The sequence below is a fragment of the Corapipo altera genome, unplaced genomic scaffold, assembly GCF_003945725.1.
Source record: "Corapipo altera isolate COAL_440 unplaced genomic scaffold, ASM394572v1 61117, whole genome shotgun sequence".
NCBI lineage: Eukaryota > Metazoa > Chordata > Aves > Passeriformes > Pipridae > Corapipo > Corapipo altera.
In genome coordinates this window covers 1-25,901 of record NW_020885244.1, presented here as the reverse complement: position 1 = coordinate 25,901, position 25,901 = coordinate 1, and the positions used below count along the sequence as shown (strand labels likewise).

Genomic DNA, 25,901 nt, shown 5'->3' with positions numbered 1-25,901 from the left:
TCCCAGTTTTAACCCTGGAACTCGCTTTCCTCTGGTTCAATTCATGAGAGAGAGAGAGAGAGAGATATTTTTCTGTTAATTTTGCAATCACTTCTGCAGCTTAGCCAATAAAAACCAGGGTGTTTCATGTCTTTCCAGAAGAGCTGTGGCCACTGCAGGAGCACCCAGGGGTACCTGTAACCTACCCCAGGACTCAAGATTCCTGCATTTCCCACATCCAGGCTCGATGTTTGGGCTTGTCTTTTCCCCTGAGTGATTAGTTGCCCTCACTGGTTGTTTTACAGCAGGGAAAAATAAGGTGTAAATGGAGTTTCTTGCTCCTGGATTTGAGAAAACGCCGCCAGGGCCAAGGTGACTCCTCATGTTCTGCCACAAAGGTGCCACAACTCATCTCCCTCCCCCCAGAGATGCTGACACAGACACAAAAAAGAAATCCTGCCCCAACTCAGGACTCTACTGAGTGAATCCAACTCCTTTGTCATGTTTTTTTGCCTGTATTTGCCAAGAAAGAGGGGGAAAAAAGCAGCAAACTAGCAAGAAATAAGGGATAATTCAGTCCCTGGAGGGTATTAATCTCCAGATAGGTCTAGCAGACCACAATGGCATTTTCATGATCTGTCTGAGAGCAAAACCAACCCCCAGCCAGTCCCTTTTCCGCTCCCAGAGCTGGTTTTGAGCAGAGAATTACTGACAGAGCAACTCAAAGGGTTTGCACCGAGTCTGAGAGAGCAGCAAAGCCTTCGAGAGGAATTCAGGACGCTGCAGAGCTCGGCTTTTGGAAAATTTAATTTTGGAAAATTCAAGAACAAAGGATCAAAACTGCGGGTTTGTCGGGGAGAAAGGGCTGCCAAGAGCTTTCTCCTTGAGATCTGAGTGGTTTCCTTTCCCTGCAGAGGTTTTGTTACACCAGGACTGTTCAAGGATGCAGATGCAGCAGAAAGGTTTCGTCTCCCAACACCAACGTGTGGAGCAGCTGATGGGGAAAACAGGCTCCGGAGGAAAATCGGGAGCAAACAACACTTAATAGCTAAAGCAGGCTCTGGAATTCCCCCGAGGGACACGTGGAGAGGAAAACCTACAGCAGGGACACCTCTGTGAGAGCAGGAGGGAGCTGGGGTTAAACACAGCAGGGGTGTGATGGAGAGGGGAGACAGGACAGAGGGAATGGCTTCCCACTGCCAGAGGGAGGGTTAGGTGGGATACTGGGGAGAAATTCCTTCCTGGGATGGAATTCCCAGAGCATCTGTGGCTGCCCCATCCCTGGAGGTGTCCAGGGGCAGGCTGGACCAACCTGGGCTAGTGGAAGGTGTCCCTGGCAGGGGGTGGAACAAGGTATCCCTTAAAGTCCTTTCCCACCCAAACCATTCCATGGTTTTATGATTCCAGCGAACTACAGCACAAATTAGTGTAAAACTGAGTTAAAAACGTGTCAGACTGTTCCACACTGGGCTGTATTTCCCTCTGCCCTGCTCCCTTCCTTGCCAGGAGCCACATCCAGGCCTCCTGTCCAGCCCTGGCCACCAAACTCCGGGCAGAGCCAGCGCTCCCCACACTCTGTTATGAAACCTCAGAGCGACCCGGGGCCTGCCCAGAGACAGCCCAGAGAATAGGGGTGGGTTTGGAGCTCTCACAAAAGGATTCCTGGCTCGGAAAAGTTTTCACAGGAGCCTCCAGTGGCTTTTGTTTCCACCCTCTGAACCAAACTCTTCCCCCCCCACGGCTTCGGATCTGAGGGCAAAACCCGACAGGACTTTGATAATGTTTGTTTTCACCCTCTGCCCTGGGGTTTTGTGCCCAGCCCGGGGTGTTCGTGCCCTTCTCCTTGCCCAGACCCTGAGATATCTTTTCCTTTTGGAGGAATCAATCCAGGGAGCAGATCCCATTCCTAGAAACCCGAGTGCAGCTCCACGGGCTGCAGACACTGCCCTGGTGCTGAATCATCAGCTCCTCCTGGGAGGTTCCCCACAGTTTTCTGTCTCTGACCAGCCCAGATTTCCTGTTTTAAGACTCCCCATCATCCCCTCAAACTGCTCTTTCCCCCCTTAAGCCTGACCTATCCCACTACCCCTTCAGTGCAAAATCCATTTATAACAGAATTGTTCACTGACAACAGAGCTTTGGGATTTCTTGGCTTCCAAACACTGGGAAATAAGACTGAAATTCAGACTATAAATCGATTATTTCCTCAGTTAAGAACACAACAACAGATCTTCCCACTCGGGCTTTGCTCATCCCACCTTCTCTCCTGCATTTAAACCTCCCCTCACTTCCCCCACAATCTCAGCCAAAGAGTCTTTTCTCCTGAAAATGCCTCTTTTTTCTCCTGAAAATTACTTTTTCCCCCTGAAAATGACTCTTTTTTTCCCCTGAAAATGAAGTTTTCCCCTGAAAATGCAGTTTTTCCCCTGAAAATAATTCCGTTTTCCCCTGAAAATGACTTTTTCCCCCGAAAATGACCCTTTTTCCCCCTGAAAACGCCTCTTTTTTCCCCTAAAAACACCTCTCTTTTTCCCCTGAAAACGACCCTTTTTTCCCCTGAAAATAATTCCTTTTCCCCCTGAAAATAATTCTTTTTCCCCTGAAAATAATTCTTTTTGCCCCTGAAAATAATTCTTTTTGCCCCTGAAAATGACTCTTTTTTCCCCTAAAAACGACCCTTTTTCCCCCTGAAAATAATTCTTTTTTCCCCTGAAAATAATTCTTTTTCCCCTGAAAATAATTCTTTTTTCCCCTGAAAATGACTTTTTTTCCCCTGAAAAGGCCTTTTTTCCCCTGAAAACGACCCCTTTTCCCCCCTGAAAACGACTCTTTTCCCCCCTGAAAATGACTCTTTTTTTCCCCTGAAAACGACACATTTTTCCCTTAAAAATGACTCTTTTTTCCCCTGAAAATGACTCTTTTTTCCCCTGAAAATGACTCTTTTTTCCCCGGAAAATGACTCTTTTTTCCCCGAAAACGCCTCTTTTCAAAGTTTCTCTCCCCGCGTACGTGGGAACGGGTGGAATCTGTTTGGGTTCAAACATCTGGAGCCGAGCCCCTGAGTCACCAGCAGCGTCCCGGCTGATAAATAAACACGGGGAGGGAGATGCTGGGAACGGGAGGTGGGATGGGGCCGCCAGCACGTTTTGTTCTGGGGCTGAGCAGCACAAAAGGGTCAGGGCTGAGAGTGAAATTCGGGATTAGGGGCCAGGAGCAAACCCAGGGTGACAAAAAGCTGGGAAAGGCTCACCCACTGCCAAGGGAAAGGGATGGAGCAGCAACGGGAAAGGAAAAGCTGGGGATGTCAAAAAGGGGGCAAAGCAGGAGGACTGAGCCCTGGAGAGCCTTTGGAGGCTCAGTTTGGGGCAGGTGCTGCTCTGTCCTGGCAGCAGCAGGATCTGAGGGTGTCCTGAGGAGCAGAGCTTTGACACTCCCCTTTTCATAGAATCCCAGAATCACCTGGGTTGGAAGTGACCTCCCAGACCATCAAGTCCAACCCTTGAGCCAACCCCGCCGTGGTTCCCAGCCCATGGCACTGATGCCACATCCAGGCTCACCTTAAAAACCTCCAGGGATGGAGAATCCACCCCTTCCCTGGGCAGCCCATTCCAGTGGCTGAGCACCCTCTCTGCAAAGAAATTCTTCCTAATCTCCAACCTAACCCTCCCCTGGCACAGCTGAAGCCCGAGCCCTCTTGTCTTGCTGATGGTTGCCTGGGAAAAGAGCCCAACCCCCAGCTGGCTCCCCCCTCCTGTCAGGGAGTTGCAGAGAGTGAGGAGGTCTCCCCTGAGCCTCCTCTTCTCCAGGCTGAACAGCCCCAGCTCCCTCAGCCTCTCCTCACAGCACTTGTGCTCCAGTCCCTTCCCCAGCCTCGTTGCTCTTCTCTGGACCTGCTCCAGCCCCTCAATGTCCTTCCTGAGCTGAGGGCCCAGAACTGGACACAGCACTCCAGGGGTGGCCTCACCAGCGCTGAGTCCAGGGGCAGAATTCCATTCTGCCTCAAGGACAATCTGGAGCAGACACTGCAAACTGGGCAGATTTATCACCTGACCACCACAGGGCAGGACAGAAGGATCACAGAATCAACTGGGTTGGAAAAGACCTCCAAGAAGGTCAGAAACATGGAATCAATCAGGTTGGGAAAGACCTCTGGCATCATCAAATCCAACCTTTTCCCAACCACCAGCTTGTCAACTCAACCATCACACCCTGGCCTTGGGATAAGTCAAATATAACAGAGAAATAGTCTTCAGGGTCCCTTCCAACCCAAACCCTCCTCTGAGTCCTGTTCACAGCCTCCCTGCGGTGTAAAAAGCATCACAAAGCGACCGCTGAGGGACACAGGTACCTATTATCACATTCGCTTGGAAATTGCAACACTAAAACACGGGGGATTGTCCCCAAAACCAGCTTAATTAACATTCATCTGGAGCAAAGAGGTGCTAAGGATTGTCCCCAAAACCAACTTAATTAACATTTATCTGGAGCAAAGAGGTGCTAAGGATTGTCCCCAAAACTAATTTAATATTTATCTGGAGTAAAGAGGTGCTAAGGATTGTCCCCAAAACCAGCTTAATATTTATCTGGAATAAAGAGGTGCTAAGGATTGTCTGCAAAACCAGCTTAATTAACATTTGTCTGGAGCAAAGAGGTGCTAAGGATTGTCCCCAAAACCACCTTAATTAACATTTATCTGGAGTAAAGAGGTGCTAAGGATTGTCCCCAAAACCAACTTAATATTTATCTGGAATAAAGAGGTGCTAAGGATTGTCTGCAAAACCAGCTTAATTAACATTTATCTGGAGTAAAGAGGTGCTAAGGATTGTCCCCAAAACCACCTTAATTAACATTTATCTGGAGTAAAGAGGTGCTAAGGATTGTCCCCAAAACCACCTTAATTGACATTTGTCTGGAGCAAAGAGGTGCTAAAGACCCTTCCCGGGCAGCAGAAGTCACATTGCACTCTGGTTTATGTTTAGAGAAATAAACATTTACACTGATGGGAAAGAAATTCTGAAAGAAACAATGTTTTAAACACTGTTGTCATAACAAACAAACAGACAAACAAAGCTTTTAGAGTCAAACATTTCTGGGAGCTGGAGGGCTGAGGTGGTGGGGACCATCCCAGGTTATGGAGAGAATTCCCACTGATTTCCACGGCAAAAAGCTGGATAAGAGGAGGATTTACCTTAAAGCTCATCCAGTTCCACCCCCCTGCCATGGGCAGGGACACCTTCCACCAGCCCAGGTTGCTCCAGCTTGGCCTTGGGCACTCCCAGGGATGGTTCAACCCACTCCTAACCTGGCACAACCAGAGCCTTGGAGCCACACTGGGCTTTGAACTGAGGGTTTTTCATGCTCCACATCCACCCAGAAGGGAAAGGAAGGACAGAAATAGCAGCACAGCCCGGGGTGTTCAGCCAGACCTCGTCTGCCCACTGTCTGGCCAAAGCCCTGGGCTGCTCTCAGGTACCCAGATCTATTTGTGAACCTCTAAAAAGCTGCAGAAATTCGATATATTTAGAGTATGGCCTATTTGAAGCCCGTGTGGGTGCACGCAGAGGAAGAGGGCGGACGACAAATATTTTGCTAAGGATGTTTTAGGGGGGAATATGTTCAATAAAACACCTCTGGTGAATTTATTTAAGAAATGTATTAAGGTGGGACTCAGTCACTGTGGTCTTCAAATTGCTGGACAGCCCAGGAAGGGAGTCCCAGGTGGGTCTGGGCTGAGCTGGGATAACCCAGAGGGACTGAATGTACTGCTTGGAAAAGCAGGGACGGCATTCCCTGCTCCCAGCTTTGGGAACACACACTAAATCCTTTGATTTCAGGGCTTCTGGCATCCTGCAAAGACTTAGGAAAACACTGGGGGCTGTGCACACATTTCCACTCCGGGCTTTGGCACGGGATGAAGGAACCTGAGGGCAGGGCTGGGCTGCCCAGGGACCGGGAGAGGAGCAGCCAGGAGATGCTTCTGCACTGATTTATCCTGCTTTGCCATGGCAAAGAGAGTTCAGCACAGTCTGAGGGCACAGATTCTGCTCCCAGGGGAGTGACTTCACCCCTGGAACCTTCCCCCTCCCCTTGCTGGCTCACCTGACAGGGGACAAACAGGCAGCACAAAGCCCCAGGAGCTCCGAAATCCTGCCCAAAGCAGCAGATCCCACTTGTTCTGCCTCCCAAACCTGGAATTATTGCAGGGCAGGGTCTGGATTTACAGCTCTGGTTGTCTGTTCCTCCCAGACCCCACCAGTCAGCAAACAGGGTTTATGTTCTCAGGGAGGTTTAAAAAGCAACCTGATTAAATTTTTCTTTTCCTCACAATGTTCCTGCCACATTTAATGCCTACAGCAATTCCCAGTGGGAATAAAGGGGGTAAAACATGCTCTGGTCAGACCTGGGCTGTACATCCAGCCAAGAATGGGAATTAAGGGTGTGGAAAACAAAGTAAAGTCACAGACAGGTTTGACCAAAAATAATATAAAATATAAAACCAATTATATATTATATTATAAATTATATTATAAATTATATAACATATATAAAATATAAATATACAATATATATAATATATTATACAAAAATAATTTATATATAATAGATAATGTAATTGATAATAGAAAAATATAATAATGGTGGTAATAATAATAATAATAATAATAATGGCCCTGAATTAACGAGAATCTATCTGATGATATATATAATATATAATATAATCGATAATAGAAATTAACTATTAAATGGCAATAATAATAATGGTGGTAATAATAATAATAATAATAATAATAATAATGGCCCTGAATTAATGAGAATCTATCTGATTATATATATAACAGATGTTTATAATATATAATATACTCGATAATAGAAATAAACTATAAAAATTGTAATAATAATGGTAATAATAATAATAATAATTATGGCCCTACATTACTGAGAATCTATCTGATGATATATATAATATATATATTTATATATAATATATAATATATAATATATAATATATAATATATAATATAATCGATAATAGAAATTAACTATAAAAATGGTAATAATAATAATAAATAATAATAATAATGACCCTGCATTAATGAGAATCTATCTGATTATATATATAATATATATTTATATATAATATAATTGATAATAGAAATTAACTATAAAAATGGTAATAATAATAATGGTAATAATAATAATAATAATGGTCCCACATTAATGAGAATCTGTCTGATTATTTAGCCTACAAACTTCCAAGAGGAGAGGGAAAAGCCTCTCTGTGAAATAAATGCACTTGTTGTCTCCAGCTCCCCCTCAGGGCAGCCCAAACAAGGTGAGGAACCCTCAGTGCAGCCCCTGAGCTCGAGGCCATCAGGTTTTGCTGCCCAGCAAAGGTCTGTCCAGCCCTGCACATCCATCACCCTCCAAGAAATCAGCCTTGGAACAAGTCCCAGGAGCTGCACTGGGGGTGGAAAACAGCAAAGCTGAGGGAAGTTCCTCTGTTTTAGTGAGAGAATGATGGATCTCAGCCCTGCCCCGAGCTCAGGAGGTTTAACCTTGTCCTGCCTGTCTCCTGTGCCCTTATCACATCATTCATCCCTCTCCCAACACTCATCCCACACCCAAACACTTCCCCCTGGGCCTGTCCCAGGAGCAGGGATCAGGCACTGCCCCTTCCCAACAGCAGAGGGAATGGAAAGGCTCAGGGAACGGGAAGAGATGTGACACAACCCCCAAACTATGAGCTGGGACGGGAAAAGATCTGCCAGAGCACAAACATCCACGAGCCAAGTGATTTATGGGGGTGGAAAATCTCAGCCTCTGCCACTTATCCGCAGCTTTTTCTGGGAAGGGGAGGCATGGAGGGTGTCCAAGGAAAAGAAACTCTGCCTGAGGGCTCTCAAGTTGCTTTTAAAAGTGTGAACTTCATTCCTGGCAGGTTTGGGGAAGCAAAATGTCAATTTTGCAGAGCCCCCCCTGGGCTGGAGCCCCCTCAAAATGAAGTCGAGTGTTGTCTTAAAGGTGCTGGTTTTCCAGGTTAAATCCCTGGGAACCCCCAGGGAATTCAAACTGAAAGGCTGAGGGAATTGGAATTGCTCAGCCTGGAGAAGAGAAGCTTCAGAGGGACCAAATTGGGACCTTCCAGGAGCTAAAAGAAGGATGGGAGAGACTATTTCCAAGGGTCTGGAGGGACAGGATGGGGGGGAGTGGCTTCAAATGCACAGAGAGTAGGTTTAGATGGGATAGTGGGGAGAAATTCCTCCCTGGGAGGTTGGGGTGGACCTGGCACAGGTTCCCCCATCCCTGGGAGTGTCCAAGGCCACCCTCAAGGTGGAAAACCTTTTCCCAACATCCCTCTTCCTGCCCAGCTCCAGCTGTTCCCTCGGGTAACAGGGTCCCCAAAGTCAGACCTTGCTCCTGTTAATGCACTGCCTGGATCCCACCAGTCTTCAAACAGCCAGATCCATTTGGGAATCACGGGGTGGAATTCAACCCATAAACCCCGTGCAGCACCTCCAACCAGGCCCAGTTTGAGCAGAGCCTGCTGGAGCACAAACTGGAATATATTCCATCAGGAATCTCAGTGGGATTGTGCTGGTTGAGCTCTGTCAGAGCAATAACTGAGCTGGTGGAGAGCCCTGACCACGGAATTGCTGCTCAGAGAAAATTCCAAGCCCCTCATCACCCCCCTGAGCTCATTCCAGACAGCAAACATCACCACACGAGCTCTGGGCTGTGGGCTGAGGAACCAGCAGCTCCCAGGGGGGTGATGTTTGCCCTGATGAATGTGAGGTATGACAGGGCAGCACTCCCAGGCACGTTGGAAAGGGCAAAGACTTTCAACTTGACTTCACAGGAGGCTTTTGACCCGCCTGGTTTGGGGTTTGTGACCCCGTGAGTCACCCTGGGCTCATCCTCCAACTATGTCACAGCAGAGATAAAGCCCAGATTAAGAGGAGGAAAGCTCAGATAGGGGGAGAGAGTTGAAATATTTGACAGCCAGCTGTGAGTGAGAAGAGCTTCCCCAGTGGCATCCTAAAAATTTAAGCACATCACCTTTAGCCTTAATCCTGCTGCAAGGAAAACAGCAGAGGAAGAGCCCTTGAGCTGCCACTGATCTCACAGGGAGAGAGAGAAAAATCAGCTTGGTTGTGCAGAGTGGGAGCAGCAGCGTGGTGGGAATTTGTCCCCAAAATTCAGGCAGAGAGAGAGAGAATTCCAGAATGGTTTGGGTCGGAGGGGACCTTAAAGATCATCTTATTCCACCCCCCTGCCATGGGCAGGGACACCTTCCACTGGACCAGGTTGCTCCAACCTGGCCCTGAACAGTTCCAGGGATCCAGGGGCAGCCACAGCTTCCCTGGGAATTCCATTCCAGCCCCTCCACACCCTGACAGGGAACAATTTCTTCCAAATATCCCACCTAAACCTGCCCTCTGGGAGTTTGAAGCAGGAAGGGGAGAAGCTGGGGGTGACAGCAGCCACTGGCCAGAGAACACACCACTTTTACCCCCTGTTTAGTGCAGGGACTGAAAAATGCAGTTATTTCTCTATTTTACACCCATTTCCCCTGCTCAGTTATTTCTCTATTTTACACCCATTTCCCCTGCTCAGTTATTTCTCTATTTTACACCCCTTTCCCCTGCTGATGAATCAAAGCTTCTGCTCCACAAGCTGCTGCAATGCCATGATTCATTTTCCTTCTCATCCTGGAGGTTGGAGCACCCACCCAGCAGCCAAGCCAACCCCCCAGTGACCCTGTGCTGTGCTCTGCTCCTCATCCCAGCTCCAGTCTGAGCTCATGGAAAGGCAGAGCCCTCCAAAGCTCCTGGGATTAACATCTGAAGCAGCTCAGGGTGAAGTGACCTCCAGCCTAGACTGAGGCAGCTTTTCCTCCAGGCTTTTTGGAGGATTCACTGTGGCTTTGGGGAAAGGACACGTGTGCCAAAGCCATGGCTGGTGTTCCATAATCTCACCTCATTCCCTGGGAAACAACAGTGCCATTGATGGAGGCAGCCTGGGATCCCTCCCCAGCAAGGGAGAGAATTTAATCTCTCCTATCCTCTACCTGCACCTCTGCCTTCCATGGAATGCTGATCCAGACAGGCTGGATCCCTCCCTGCAGATCACAACAAACCCAGGATTCACCCGTGGGAACCACACATCCTGGGTTCCCTGTCTCTGCCTGAGGTTCTTGGATGAATTTTGGCCAAGGGCAGTTCACACAGTGAGGCACCAGAGCCCCCCACACGAGGGGGGTGTTTGTGGGGTCACCACCAGCCCTTTCCAGCCTGAAAAGCTGAAGGAATAAATGCCACCTTATTTTAACTCACAGAGCTCAGCCCAGCATTCCCCCAGCTCCTCATCCTGCAGGAATCACTTTGGGATTTGATTCCAGCCTTTGGGTTCTGTCATTTCCCCCCTCAGCCTCCCAGTCTGACCCAGTGACAGCCCAAAACCTTCCCCCAGTGACCAGCCCACGCCTTCCTTCCGTGTCTCCCAGCACTAATCCCCCATTCCCACAAATATTTCCATACTGTTATCATGGTTTCTTCATCACTGCTGAGTCAAACTGAGCAGAAACATCTATTTTTCCCTGCAAATCCACCCATTCCAAGCCATGGCTGTCAGCCCTGTTCACCTCCAAACCCAACCAGAGAGCTCCAAACTGGTCCCAGTACCAAGGGGAGACACCAAGGGGAAAGAAAAGTCAGTATTTAATACTATAAACCTACGTGTACAGAACACACTTTACCTCTCTAAATCCTTCTAAATACAACAACCCAGTTTTCAGTTTTGAAAAACCGATTGTGGAACTGCAGGGATTTACCACGACTTATTTATTGTCATTTATCCTTATTCTTATGTTATAAAAAACCCCTTTAAAATTCTTATTATATGATTAAAATATTCTGACCAGCTGAAATTGGGATCTGAATTTTGCACCTTTGCTTTTTTAAACCTTTGCTTTTTAAACCCTTGCTTTTTAAACCCTTGCTTTTTAAACCTTTGCTTTTTAAACCCTTGTTTTTAAACCTTTGCTTTTCAAACCTTTGCTTTTCAAACCTTCGCTTTTTAAACCTTTGCTTTTTAAACCCTTGCTTTTTAAACCTTTGCTTTTCAAACCTTTGCTTTTTAAACCTTTGCTTTTCAAACCTTTGCTTTTTAAACCTTTGCTTTTTAAACCTTTGCTTTTCAAACCTTTGCTTTTTAAACCTTTGCTTTTTAAACCTTTGCTTTAACCACCCAGCTCAGCTGGGATAAATAGGTGATAAATAGGTGATAAATAGGCGATAAATAGGTGATAAACTAAGCCACAACCATCCCTGTTCCCCAGGAGGCTCTGGCTCATCAGCTCAAGGTTTTTAAGTGTGTTTACCTCTATTTGATTAATCAATGAGTTGTCAAACTTGAAGCCGGGGATTCTCTTTTCACTGCAGACCACTCCCACGTCCTCGGTGTGTTTGCAGTCACTCACTCCCCAGCCATTGGAGGTACAGGCTGCCAGGGTGCTCTCCTTGCCGGTACAGTGGACATTGTCCAGCCAAATTTTCCCTGAAGGGCAAAAAAAATAGAGCTGAGACTCACAAAGAGGGTAAAGCCGGGTTGTGCTGGAAGCAAGGGGAGCTGCCGGGTTTTGAGTGGGATTTCTGCTCGAATAAACCTGGGGAAAGCAGCAGAGGAATGGTGGGAAGCCACAGCTTTCCCCTTCTCTTATCCATGTGGGAATATCCACCACCCTCCCATCCTGCTCCCTGGGATCTCTGCCCTGCTCTGGGGACAGCTCTGAGCACACAATGTCACCAGGTCCCCTGATTTGGCTGATGAGCCCCTGCCCTCTAATCACACTCCCCCTCTCATCCCTCCTCTCTCCTCATCAAATCCTCCTTAAACCTCCTGCAAGAGCAGCTCAGGCTTTGCTTAAATGCCTCGGCTTCTAAAAAGCAGATTTCTGCACGTCTCCAGCAAGCCCCTGGTGATTGGATCCTGCTGCTGTTGGGGTGCTCTTGGAAAATAAAATGCCAGCTCCAATTTCCAGCCTGTAATTATCATTTTCCCTCCAGCTAAAAGCACGTGTGCAATGCATATTTATACATATATATAAATAAAATATGCCTTTTTAAAAATCAGGTGCCTCAGAACTCCTTTCTAAGATGAACAGACAAAACCCAGCAGGTGTCACCTCCAAAATTCAGGTCGTGTTTCCCCAAGAGCCAAAAACCCGACGGCACCTCCGAGATTCATCTTCTCCAAGTGCCTGTTTTCCCCCTGGAAACATGCTGGGCACAGGGAATTTACTCCCTGAATCACAGGCCAGCAAGTAATTCCCATATTTTAGGGTGGCAGATGCTCTGCTTGTCTGGACTGGGTGATCTGAGAGGTATTTTTCCAACCTCAGAGATTCCAGAGTAATGTGTCCTTGGGACAAAAGTGCTGCCTGATCCTGGGAGCCATTGGGATATTCTGCAGCCATTTATGTCACTTGGTTGTCCCAGCTTTATCCCAGCTGGATCACCAGCTGATGGATCTCCCAGAAAAGGGGAGCAGCTCCCAGAAAAACCCAGACCTGCGTTTGGATGTGTCAGGATTTACCCTGGGATTCAGGGAACGCTCATTCCCACTAAATCACGTGGCCAAGCTGGTTTGTTTTCCAGTGTCACGGCCTCTTCCTCCCTTGGAAATCTCCTGCTCTCCTCCCAGAGCCAAAATCCACAGGTTGGGAGCACATTCAAGGCTCCACATGTCAGTCAGTCCCTGCTGGGGCCTGTTTGCTCTTTTATGGGAAAAAGGGGAGGTGTGAGCCCTGTAAAGTGCTAAATGAGAGCCAAAGAGCACGTTCAGCCCCTGCTGCAGTGGAAAGATTCATCTGTGGGATACACCAGAGTGCCAGGCTCCAGTGTGGGCAGGAAAAGTCCTCTGCAGGTCATCACTGAGCTGCCAACACACCAAACCCCAATAAACCTGGTGGGTTCTCTCCTGTTCTAAAGATGTGTTATTATTCCTGGGTTATTTCAGAGTTATTCCCTGTCAAACTCACTTAAAGAAATCATTTTTGTGAGTGTAAGAACTTGCTGCTGTGACACACAAATATTCACCTTTCAAGGTCTTTGTTCAGCACATATTTGGGAAGGAGGTGCAATTTCTCACATATCCATCGTGTGTGACATCAAAGAGCAAGAAAGGACATGGACAAGGAGGGACAGGACGCAGGGATTGGCTTCCCACTGCCAGAGGGCAGGGTTAGATGGGATATTGGGAAGGAATTCCTCCCTGGGAGGGTGGGGAAAGGCTGGGATGGAATTCCCAGAGAAGCTGTGGCTGCCCCAAGATCCCTGGAAGAGACCAAGGCCAGGTTGGAGCAACCTGGTTTAGTGGAAGGTGTCCCTGCCCATGGAAAAACCAGATGATCTTTAAGGTCCCTTCCAACTCAAACCATTCCATGATTCCATAATGCACAGTTTGGGGTGGGGGTGAAGAGCTTTCCCCCAGCAGGAACAGCCTGAGAGCATCCAAAATGATTATTCCCAATATGATCCCATACAGGACATGAACTGTGCAGGCTCCTTTAGAGTTACAGACCAGTCTGTGCTGCAGAACATGGTGCAGGATTTTCTGGAGAGGCTTACAGGGAAAAGAAAAGTTTGGATAACATCCCACAGGCAGTGTGTTCAGAGCCTGAAGTGCTCAGAGGGAAAGAGGAACAGGAGGAAGGAGTGCTGAGAGGCCCTGTTTGACTCACTGCAGGGCAGTGGAATTGTGAAGAGGGAAAAGAACCATCTGTGCATCACCAGCCCTGGGTGCAGCTGCAGAGGAACCTCCCACACTCCTCCAAACCTGGTGCTCCCACCCTGGCCCTGAGGGCATCATCCAAACACTCCTGAGCTCTGGCAGCCTTGGGGCTGTGCCCACTGCCCTGGGGAGCCTGGGCAGTGCCCAACCACCCTCTGGGGGGAGAACCTTATCCTAAGATCCAACCTGACCCTGCCCTGGCACAGCTCCAGCCATTCCCTGGGTGCTGTCCCTGCTCACGGGGAGCAGAGATCGGAGCTGCCCACCCCGATGAGTCCCCCCTCAGTCTCCTCTTCTCCAGCTGAACAGACCAATTGCCTTCAGTATGGCCCCTCCAGACCCTTCCCCACCTTTGGATGCTCCCTAAGAGCTTTTTACCACTCTTTTATGCCCCAAAATGCCCCCACGAAGACTCGAGACTGCGAAGAAACCCCACGACACCTCCAACCAGACCGACCCTCCGAGGACCAGTGGGAGCTCGGGGACACCCCCCCAGTGACTCTGGAGCCACCTTACAGAATTCACAGAATCAGCTGGGTTGGAAGGGACCTCCCAGATCATCAAGTCCAACCCTGGATCCAACCCCGCCGTGGTTCCCAGCCCATGGCACTGATGCCACATCCAGGCTCAGCTTAAAAACCTCCAGGGATGGAGAATCCACCCCTTCCCTGGGCAGCCCATTCCAATGGCTGACCACCCTCTCTGCAAAGAAATCCTTTCTAATATCTAACCTAAACCTCCCCTGGCACAGCTGAAGACCTCACCTTCTCCTTTGCCATACTTGGAGCTGGGCAGCCAGGACACGGCCTCCACGTAGCCCAGCTCCCTGCAGACCACGTGGGCGGCGTGGATGGAGAAGTCGTCGTCGCAGACGGTGCCCCACTCGCCGCCGTAGAACACCTCCACCCTGCCCTCGTTGTGCTTCCTCTTCTGCCCCGCCAGCCTCAGCTGGATTTTGGGCACGTCAGCCGGTCTCTGGGGGGGCTGGTACTCCTGGGGAGGGGGGTCAGGGTAGCCAGGGAGGTAGGGCCAGTGCTCGTACTGGGCGAGGCTCAGCTCGGCGAGGAGCAGCACGAGCAGACAGTGGTTATGGGGGAAAGCCCTGGGTCTTCCCATCCTCGGTGCTCCCAGTCCTCAGAGCCCGGCCCAGGCAGTGCAGGGAGATGCTGTGGGGCTGTTCTGGAAGGAAATAAGAGCTGAGTGAGGCTTGGTAATGATGCAAGCTTTACATCTCTAAGGATGACACTGCATCTGACTCCGTAAAGTAAATTATTTCTTGTGGGGTGGACAAACAAACTGGAATAAAAAAACCCCAAACCCACCCCATTAAAATAATTTGTAAGTTTAGGTCAGCTTGCCAAACGGTTTCAGCTGAAAAATTCATTTTCACAGGGTAAAATTCTGGGGGTTGGAAGTGCCAGCAATGGATTTTCCTGTTCCTCTGCAAATCCAGGAGTTCGGCGGCTCCGGCAAGTTGCAGAAAACCTCATTTCAAATCCTACCAGGACAGAACTGAACCATTTTTCTCCCATAACTCCTTCGACAAAGAAGCCAAACCCACCACTCTAACAGTGGAAAACCAGAAGTGGAAGGAATATATTATAATATGGGAGGCAGGCAGGGATTTATAATGAAGCCTGTTTTCCCAGGGTGATAAAAGACTTATTTCTGTTCCTGCATGTCCTGTTTCATCTGTAGAAAATCAACATGTTACTGGACACAGACACTTGGCAGAAGCCTTGGATAAGCATGTCCCATGGGATGGTGGATAATGTCTCCAGTTTTTGGTGGCTAAGTCTGGATAGGGAGTTGCTGTCTTCCAAGTGCTCCATCCTTAAATAAGTTCAGTCATTTAAGGTGTGAACAAGGGGCTTCTCATGGGAGGAATTCCAGCCAGAAATTCCATCCAGGCCCTGTGCAGGGTTTAGATCCTGGTCTTTTCCTGCCTCCTTCCCACTCCTGTCCTCCCCAGCCTCCGTCCAGGCACATGGAGCGGTCAAGGAGCACACGTGGGGGGTGAGGATTCCATAGTTTCCAAATGAAGCAATGCCAGAGCACAGTGGGAAAAGCCTCCCCAGACCTTTCAAAGCTCCATTATTTCCTGGCAACCACCGAGGGGGGAGGACTTGGCTCCAGAACCAGATGTCTAGAAACTCAAACCCACTGCTAGGTCTGAGCTATCCCTAAAAAAAAAAAACAAACCACCAGGAAGTCACATCCTCACACAAAATACATTAACCAGCCCTTGGTGAGGAGGTGGATCAGAAATCCCAGGCAAGCAGCCCAAAATTCCAGAGTCATTAGTCCAAACCTCAGCTCCAACAGTGACCCCAGGCAGGTCACATCCAGGACTGTGCCTCAGTTTCCCCCATGTGTTAAACGGGGCTGGAATTCTTTGGGAATGAAAGGCATCTGCCCAAGGAATAGGTGAATTAACTAGAAGCACGTGGGTTAAAAATCCAGCAGGAAAAGCAAGAGGAGACTTTACAACAGGTCCTATAAATCAGGATGAGGGGGGAGAGGGGGAGAAGATGCAGCAAAATGTTCTTGGAAAATAAACCTTTGGTGCAAAGGAGCCAATTTTTTTTTGTAGGTCAGGAGGTGAGGCTGAGAGAGGGGAATAAAATCAAGTCCTGTCCCCACATCAGAGGGAGCTGGAGGGGGAGAGAGGAAGGAAATACGGCTGATATTCCCTCCAGGAGCAAACAGAGGGGGTTTCCCAAAGGAAATGCAGTTGGCAGGGCAGGATCCCTGTGTCCTGGGGAACAACAGGCACTTCAGCACCAGGCAGACACCCCTGACCTCAATCCCTACCAGCACTGGCTTCCAAACAAACCTCTCCCGACGTTTTTCATGGATACAAGATGGTTTTCTAGCCCAGGGGATAAACACAGGCGGGCAGAGAGATTGTCATGGATGTACAAAAAATTCCAGTGATCCCCTCAGATCAGGACACAGGTTTCTTGTGGGGAGAAATCCCAAAGGAGAGGTGTTCAGCTGCCAGCCCAGCACAACCACAAGCCTCGTGCTCCTCAGGAAAAGCTGGTTTTCGGTTTTCATCCTTAAAACATCTGTTTGGATCTGCTTCATCTGCTGTGGCTGTTGTTTCTTGCTACTGCACAGCCAGCATCTGTAACAACACTGATCAAAAACTGAGCTGGGCTGCCACAGTCTCTCCCCAAAAAAACTGAGGTGAGGAGTAGCAGGGCCCTGGTTTAGCTGAAAACTCACAGTTGGGTTCCTAAATAAGTCATAATAAAGCTTTCCCAGGCTTGTCCCACATGGCATAAGAGCACAGAGCTCTGTTTATATATATTTGTATTTACATTTCTGGGACTTTCTGAAGCAGCTGGATGGTCCTGCAGCCCCGTGAAGGATATTTGGGAAGGAAAAGGGCAGCTAACGTGGTGAGTGACCTCCCAGTCAGGCCCTCCAGAGATAAGGTGACAGGCTGACCTCATCAACAGAACATGCCAAATTCCCCTCTGGGTCACAGTTTTGTTTTGTTTATGAGCCTCCAGAAAGCTCAAAGCAAACCAAAGCAGAATATTTTAGAGGGGAAAAGGAGGACCAAGCAGCACATAAAGCAGCAGGTCTCTCCCAGCTGGGGTGCCAAGGCAAACAGTGCCCGGTGTCAGCCCTGGGTGAGGGGGTCCCTTGGGATCAGGGGGGCCAAGGAGCAGCTCCAAAGGCTGTGACCTGCACTTTGCAGAGCTCCTCCTGCTCAAAGCAAAGCTCTCCAGAGCCCTTTCACTCCAGGACTGGAGCCAAGAGACACAACAATTTGGGGAAACCTTTCAAGGAGGGATGTGATGGTTCCCAGCTGAGAGCTGTGCTCCCTCAAGTGTTAATTAACAGAGCACTGCCAGGGGCCAGAGCCTTCCCAAAAACCCCAGCACGGGCAGATCCCGGGCTCCAGGAGCAGCTGGAAGGGAGGGGAAGGTCACAGCAGACTTCCAGGTTGTTTTAATTGATCCCCAGATTAGTCAGGGAGACGCTAATTGAGGTTGTAGCAGATATTGTGGGGGTAATTCTCCCTCTCTTGGTAAAGCCTGGCTGAGTCAGGCTCCAAAAAGGAAAGTGCAGGAGGGTTTGCTTTTGTTCCCTAAAAGCTTAGGGACTTGGGAATGGTGGAATATCCTGAGCTGGAAAGGACCCACAAGGGTGGGACTAAGAAAGCCCCCCATTCAGCACAGGGGAGGGAGGATAAGATTCCCTGCTCCAGAGAGGGAAGGGTAAGCAGCAAAAAGGAATTTTAAGAAGCCTGTGTGAATGAGCACATTCCCAAACCTTCACCAGGGGCACACAGACCTGGAGCCCGGGTCCCACAGCATCCTGTCCCATCCTGGTGGGAACCAGGAGGGGCTCCTGCAGGGGGAGGCACTGCAGACCCACTCACAAATCCTTTTCCACCTGCAAAAGTGCATCCTGGAGGCAGGAATGCTTCAGGAGACAACACAGCCGTGTGTGTGGAGCAACCACCGACAGCTTTTCCTGCAGGTCATGTCTCCATCTGCTTCCAAACTGTCCCTGCCCAGCAGACAAAGCCTCCACAGTGTCTGCCCAGAAATAAAACCTTCCATTCCCACAGCTCCTGGTTGTGGAGGTGCTCAAGAGAGACCATTCACACTGAGGTACGTTGTCAGGAAAAGCTGAATCCGGAGGAATTTGGGCACAGGAATGTTCTGGTGTTTCCACGAGGAGCAGCAGCCCGGGTACAAAGGGGAAACTTCAGCAGCACCCAGGGGAGCCTCCCGGGGCTACAGCCCTGAAATGGGGTCTCAGGATGGGGCAGGAGGGACAACTGGGAGTTCTGGCATGGGAGAGGCTTGGGCATCTCCTGGCTGTGGGCTTCCCACCCCTGGAAGGGTCCCAGGCCAGGCTGGATGGGGCTTGGAGCAATCTGGGACAGTGGGAGGTGTCCCTGCCCTTGGCAGCTTTAAGGTCCCTTCCCACCCAAACCATTCCATGGCTCTGTGATCCAAACCATCCAGGCCAGTTCTCCCTGAGATCCCAGACCCAGCAGGAACACAGGACTGCTCCAGAGCACTGATAAAGCAAATTTTACACCACTTCTTTCACTCCACAGCACAACAGCCAAGCAAATCCGGGATTTGTTCTCCCCTGGTTCCTCCTAAAATCTCCCTCCTCAGCTCCAAGATGTTTTACAGCACCAGTATCAAACAAAACCATCATTGCTCTTGAGCTGCAACGCTGGTGATTCAAGCACAGACTCACTTGGAGCATTTCAAGAGCAGTAGCAGTGTCAGACAGGAGCCAAGGGCACACACACACTTCTGGAGGCATCAGAGGAGCCACAAGAACAAAACTTAACACGGAAAATATTTCAGCAAACCCACTGCCCTGCTGCTGGGACCAAGATTTGCAAACATTTCCCCCCTTCCCCAAGTCTCAAAGCTGCCCCTGCTGAACTCCCCAAGGACAAATCCAGGCTTTAAATTAAAGGAGGTTTGGTTTGGGCTGGATTTCCCCTTTATTGTAGGGCTCAGTCCTCCCCTCACACCCTCTAATAACCTCCAGATTTATTAATGACGTCAGATTCTATATTGTGGTCTCTCCATTCAAAAGAATCCAAGACACAACATTAAAAACTCTATGGAATAAAGGCAGTGGAGAAGCCAGGAAATACTCCAGGTCTCCTGGCTCTCCATCCTGGATTTCAGGCTATCAGATGACACTCCAGCATCACACTAACATGTCATTTAAGGCTTTGGGGCATGTTCCTGATGGATGCTGACTCAGCCCTTTGTGGGACTCCAGGTTTGGGTCTGGAAGGGAACAGAGCAAGGCTGAGCAGGGAACAACAACAGGTTCAGTTCAGAACAGGATCAGCACAATCCTGGAAGGGTTTGGGTTGGAAAGGACCTCAAAGCCCACCCAGTGCCACCCCTGCCATGGGCAGGGACACCTTCCACTAGCCCAGGATGCTCCAATCTGGCCTTGGACACTTCCAGGGATGGGACAGCCACAGCTTCTCTGGAAATTCCATCCCAGTCCCTCCTGGGCAGGATTTCCTTCCCAATATCCCCTCCAACCCTGCCCTCTGGCAGTGGGAAGCCATTTCCCCTCGTCCTGCCACTCTCTGCCCGTATAAAAAGTCCCTCTCCCTCCTTTTAAAAGCCCCCAAAAGCTCGTAATCCTGAGCTTTTCCTTCTCCAGGGACTCCACCAGGTGAAACTAAAGAGTCCATTCATCACCTCCTGAATGAAAACCTGGATCCTACAGAGAAAAAAAACCCGTTTTAGCTTCCCCAGAGCCCCCAAACAATAGAACAGCTCAGACAGAACCAGCAACATCCTCACCCAGACAACAAAGGGCTGGGCTGGAGCGGTGGCTGGGAGTCCTTTGTGCCTGGAGATCCAGGAATGCCTCGGAGGATGGGACAATTATCCCTCTGGCCCGGGGCCAGGAGCACCAGACAGTTGGTGTTCAGCCACTTGAAACTGGGAATCCCACACCCTGCATTCCCAGCTCCACACTCCAGTGCCCAAAGCTCGTTCCCCGGGCAGGCAGCGGGCACAGCCTGGCATGGGAACGGGATTTCCCACTTCCATGGGAGCAGTTCTCCAGCAGCACAAGGGCAATTCCTGCTGGGAAGCTCTCCAGGATCACTGGAATGAATAAAGACCCCACCACTCTCTTGGATAAGAGCTTGGATACCTTCTCCCATCGTTCCAAGAGGCTCAGCCCTGCCTGGGGTGCCACTTCCAAGGATTAAATCCCCCTGGATTAAAATCCCCTTCTTGTTCTCACCCTCAAAAAAACAAAGCCCTAAAGGGCCAGATACACCAACAATAAATCTGTGGGAGAAGGGAGGTGAGGAGAGATGTGGATCCTGACAACTTCCAGGCTCCAGCTGCTGCTCCAAGGACCTGGAGCTGTTCCCTCCAGGAACCAGAACTCACCCAGTTCATCAGGAACTGGAGTTGCAGGACAAGGGGGAGTGGGTTCAAACTGAAAAAGGGGAAATTTAGGTGGGATATATGAAAGAAATTCCTCCCTGGGAGGGTGGGGAGGGGCTGGGAAGGAATTCCCAGAGAAGCTGTGGCTGCCCCTGGATCCCTGGAAGTGTCCAAGGCCAGGTTGGAGGAACCTGGGATAGTGGGAGGTGTCCCTGCAGGGGGTGGAATAAGATGACCTTTAAGGTCCCTTCCAACCCAAACCAGTCTGGGATTCTCCAATTCCCAAATACACTTCCAGGACAATTAAACAGAAAAAGTGATTTTTTTTTTTAAATCTGAGCAGTATAAATTCTTTAATTAAAGTGTAATTATGATGACCAAGCAATCTGTACTTAGTACAACCACCAGTGGCAACTATAAATATACAAACACACACACATATATATATAATTCAATTCTCTTTCCATCAAACACACAATTAATTCATGACATACAGAATTAGTTCATTAAGAAAGACCCCACAAAAAGGTACCACAGCTGACACACACTCACAGAACCAGTAAAACATCTCCATGATCCAAGTTTGAGGAGCATCAGCAACTCCCAAATATCCTCCAAGAAGGAGAGTATCCTTAGGGAGATAAATATACCCTTAGAGAGATAAATATACCCTTAGAGAGATAAATATACCCTTAGAGAGATGAATATAACCTTATAGAAATAAATGCATCCTTCTGGGGATAAATATATCCTTATAGAGACGGTAAAGAGTTTTCCTGCTACACTCCCAGATTTTTAAACCAGGATCTTTCCCTGGAATGGTCTGAACTCCCTCGGGTTTGGATCCCAACATCCCAAGTTTTGCAGGTGGATCCGAACATCCCCCGAGGAGGAGGAGGAGATCATTCCTCACCCCCTGGGGGTTGCTGTCTTAATTAATGCCCCCTAATCCCCCGGTGGGACAGATCGACTCCGAACCAGCGCCGTTGTTATTCCTGCGGGACATCCCTTGGAATAACAAATTCCCACTGGCATCACCGCGGATTAGGGAGTGGGACTTTTCCTCCTCGGGGGGGGGGGGGGGGGGAATGGGTTGTTTTTTGCAGCCGGGTCGCAGCAAACGCGGGCTCTGCAGCCACACGTGGCCCCCCCGGAGCATCTCAGAGAGGGCAAATCATCCCAAACCACCCCGATCCCGGGAGCTCTGGTTTTAAACCGCATCAGGAATGGGGTGGAACCGTTCAGGAGGAGAAAGAATGAAAGGTTAAAATGAGAATAAAAGCAAGAAACAGAAAGAGGAACAGGAGGGGAGTCGCTGGTGCTGTGAAGAAAATGAACTTGGGGGTCAAACTGTGGATAAAAAAACCCAGAGCTCATTGCTAGGGAGGCGTTTTGGGGTTTCTTACCTTGGAAAAGGACAGAACTTCCAGTGAAATGCGTGGATTATCCATTAAATCCCCCTGCTGAAGGCAAAGGCACCGTCCTCTGCTGCATCACCAAAGCTCTTCAGCCTTGGGGGCTTTTCCAAGCTGCTAAAACTCCCTGGAAGTTCTTTTCCCTGAAAGTTCTCATCCCTGCACTCCCAAAGCTCCCCCTGGGTTTGACTGGGGAGCAATTTTGAGCCTCATCACCACCCGGTTGGAGTACTAAACACCACATAATTAATATAACCACCACATAATTAATATTAAACCCCTTTTTGGGGGTGCTTCCCAACCCCACCCTTGGAACACCCGGAATTCCCTCCTGCAGCAACACCCGGCACCCCACGGGCAGGGGGGGCTGTCTCAGGTCAGGCTTATATTCCGTTTAATGTCCTTTAACTGCTCTCTGCCTTCCAACCAAAGAAATTCCACCTCTGTGGGTGGTTCAATCCAGAGTAAAACTGGGGAGGGAAAAGCCTAAAAGCGATTTTTTTTTCCAGCCTGTGTCCAGGACACGTGCGAGAGCCCCGCAGTGGCATCTCCAAGAGCTGATTCCAGAGAGGATAAACAGTTTTCCTGCTGCACTCCCACGTTTCTGAGCTAAGAGCTTTCTCTCTAGTGCTCTAAACTATCTTGAGATCTCTTTTTTTATCTGCACAGGGTAACGTCCGCTGAATTAAACGACAAAAATCCCTCCGAGAGAAAGCAAGAGTTGTTCGGGAAGGAGCAGGACCCAGCCTGGGCTGGGTGGAACATCCCGCATTTCTGTGGTGCAGCTTTCCAGGTGGATACCCCGGCACATCCCGGAGTTCTCCTGGAAACTACCGCGATCGCCTCACTAGAAAACAGCTTTAAAAAAAAAACCCAAAAAAGCCACTGGGAGCCTGAGAGCTGCTTCGCGAGGGGCTGCGAATCCCAAACCATGACAGAGGAGAAGTCCCTTAATTAAGGACACATTTCGCACCTTCTGCCAATGGGAAACATCTGCGCTGGAGCTTTTTTTTTTTCCCCCCTCGGCAAGAGCAGAGTTGTTGAGAGAGGAGAATTCAAACTGCCTGCCCGGCTTAGCCGGGTAACATTTACACAATGGTGATGGCATGTGCTGGAGCTCTCTGCTCGAAATTCAGCATATTTGGGGGAAATACTGCAGAAAAACGCACTGCCCGGACTTGCAGGCAGTTTGCACGTTCGGATAAAATAAAATAAAATAAAAAAGACGTGTTGCAAAGAGGGGAGAAAAGCCACAACATGTTTAAAAAGCGACGCTGAGTTTCTGTGCCATCCCACCCCTGCCAAATCCACTCTCAGGGGACGGGAATTACAAGAAATATCTGGCTTTTTTTCCCCTCAGAAAGAAAAAAAAAAGAAGGGAAATCAAACTTTCAGCCCCGGAGCGAGAGAGTTAGAAGCGTTTAAATTAATCAATCGGTCCCTTCATCTGTAGAAATAACAGCGAGTTGCGGCTCCAAGGGTTGGATTTACCTGGGAATTAGTGGTCGGCTGTGCTGGGGGGAACCTCTGCCCCGTCCTGCTTCATGGAGTTCTCCCGGCCGGGCTCAGGGGTCCCCTCGGCGCTGGAAAATATCCCGCAGCCAGGGAAAAATGCTGCGAGGAGCCGCCGCTTCCTGGCCAATTTGAGCGGAGTTAGTGGAGCAAACCCCTCCCAAGAGCCGGCCCCTCTCCGGCTGCTCCAGCGCTGGAACCGTCCTGAAATCCGAGCGTGGGGAGCGGGAGAGAGCGGGGCTGGGGGGGCACATCCAGGAGGAGCTGCCCGGGAAGAGAGTTAGGAATATTCGTGTTAATGTTTGCCCACGTTCTTCCCAGAGGACAAATGTTGAGGATTAGGAATATCAGTGTTTTCCCAGGTTCTTCCCAGAGATTAAATAGTTAGGATTATATCGAGGATTAGGAATATTCATGTTCTCCCAGGTTCTTCCCAGAGAACAAATGTGGAGGATTAGGAATAATCGTGTTTTCCCTGGTTCTTCCCAGAGGACAAATGCTGAGGATTAGAAATATTAATGTTTTCCCAGGTTCTTCCCAGAGAACAAATATTGAGGATTAGGAATATTTGTGTTTTCCCAGGTTATTCCCAGAGGACAAATATTGAGGATTAGAAATATTAATGTTTTCCCAGGTTATTCCTGGAGAAAAATATTGAGGATTAGGAATATTAATGTTTTCCCAGCATCTTCCCAGAGAACAAATATTGAGGATTAGGAATGTTAATGTTTTCCCAGGTTCTTCCCAGAGGACAAATATTGAGGGTTAGGAATATTCATGTTTTCCCAGGTTCTTCCCAGAGGACAAATGTTGAGGATTAGAAATATTAATGTTTTCCCAGTATCTTCCCAGAGAACAAATATTTAGGATTATATTGAGGATTAGGAATATTAATGTTTTCCCAGGTTCTTCCCAGAGAATAAATATTGAGGATTAGGAATATGAATGCTTTCCAGGGTTCTTCCCAGAGAAATTCCATTTGCTGTGAGTGTGAGAATAACGGGAGAACAGCAGGTTTGGAATCTCTGTTCCAGAGAAGATCTTGAAATTTTGTCTTCTGACCCAATTTCGCACAATGTTCCCAAAAGGTAACTTTGGAAGGAATATCCCCATTTCTTCCAGTGTATTCCTATTTTTATGGCATTTTCTAGCCTAGCCCAAGGCTGCTGTCTATAAATACCCTTTGGGGTTAGTCCTGCACACTGATCTCACCTTAATTCTGTTAATTATGTTTAAAACCTCCAGGGCTAAATGCACATTTCCAGCAGTGCAACCCCAAACCCTGCAAGAACAGGACCCTCAGACTTTCCAGCCTTTCCATCACTTCCCAAACACGATTTACCCACGCCAGGGAATTCCTGCTTCCTGTTCAGAGCCCAAACCCATCTTCCCAACCCCGGGAAAAGCAGATTTTGCTCTGAGTTCCAGCTGCTCCAGCCCTGCTGGGCAGCAATTCCTCACCTTTTCTTGGGAAGGGACATTGCACTGGACTGGGCACCAGCATTAAAGGGAAGAGATTGGATATATGGAAGGAATTCTTCCCTGTGGAGGTGGGGAGGTCTCTGGGATGGAATTCCCAGAGAAGCTGTGGCTGCCCCTGGATCCCTGGAAGTGTTCAAGGCCAGGTTGGAGCAATCTGGGCTAGTGGAAGGTGTGGAAGGGGCTGGAATGACATTTTAAGGACTCTTCCCACCCAAACCACTTTGGGCTTCCAGGGGGTGGAACTGCACGGGATTTAAAGTCCCTTCCAGCACCAGGAATGCTTGGAAAAGAGGGAGAAACCCTGCACTTGGAATCAGCATCCTGAGCAGCAGCAGAGGGTGGATCCAGCTGGACTCACCTGGCTCAGGGACATCAGGGGAGAAAAACTTCCCAGAAAAGCTTCCCAGAGCCATCCCAGACTGGCAGGAAGCTGGAAGGAGCTTGGCCAGGGGAAGGAATGTGTGAGTGTCTGCTGGGCAGGGCATGGAGCAACGGGAGAGCCCGGCCCAGGAATGCTGAGCCCAGGAATGCTGAGCCCAGGAATGCTGAGCCCAGGGCCCAGGTCGGGTGAGGATAATGCCAGGGAGGCTTCCAGCTGATGGAAGAGCTCCCTGCTTGCAGCAAGTGAAACATTCAGGAGGAATCCAGCGAAGCTCCTCGAGGGAAAACGCTGGATGCAGGGAATTTGCTGCCCCCTTCATCCTGCAGCTGGTTAAGACCGAGAGAAAAGCGCTTAAGGAAAAACAAAAGATGTATTTAAAAACTTCTCAAAATCGCAGAGAAAAAGCCACAGAGGGGA

The 25,901-nt window shown here is 49.1% G+C and overlaps 1 protein-coding gene across 1 annotated transcript in view; it reads right to left on the bottom strand.

Annotated features, from left to right (window-relative positions):
- The window catches only part of LOC113940285 (lysyl oxidase homolog 2-like), a gene marked incomplete at its 3' end in the record, with an annotated part of 26,538 nt that extends 2,826 nt beyond the window's left edge, over window positions 1–23,712 (bottom strand). The window contains exons 1-3 of the mRNA XM_027631404.1: window positions 23,600–23,712; window positions 14,535–14,949; window positions 11,360–11,535 (exon numbers count right to left, since the gene is read on the bottom strand). Coding sequence (XP_027487205.1) covers window positions 11,360–11,535; window positions 14,535–14,886 — 528 coding nt within the window. The remainder of the gene's footprint in view (window positions 1–11,359; window positions 11,536–14,534; window positions 14,950–23,599) is intronic.
- Between the last annotated feature and the right edge of the window lie 2,189 nt (window positions 23,713–25,901).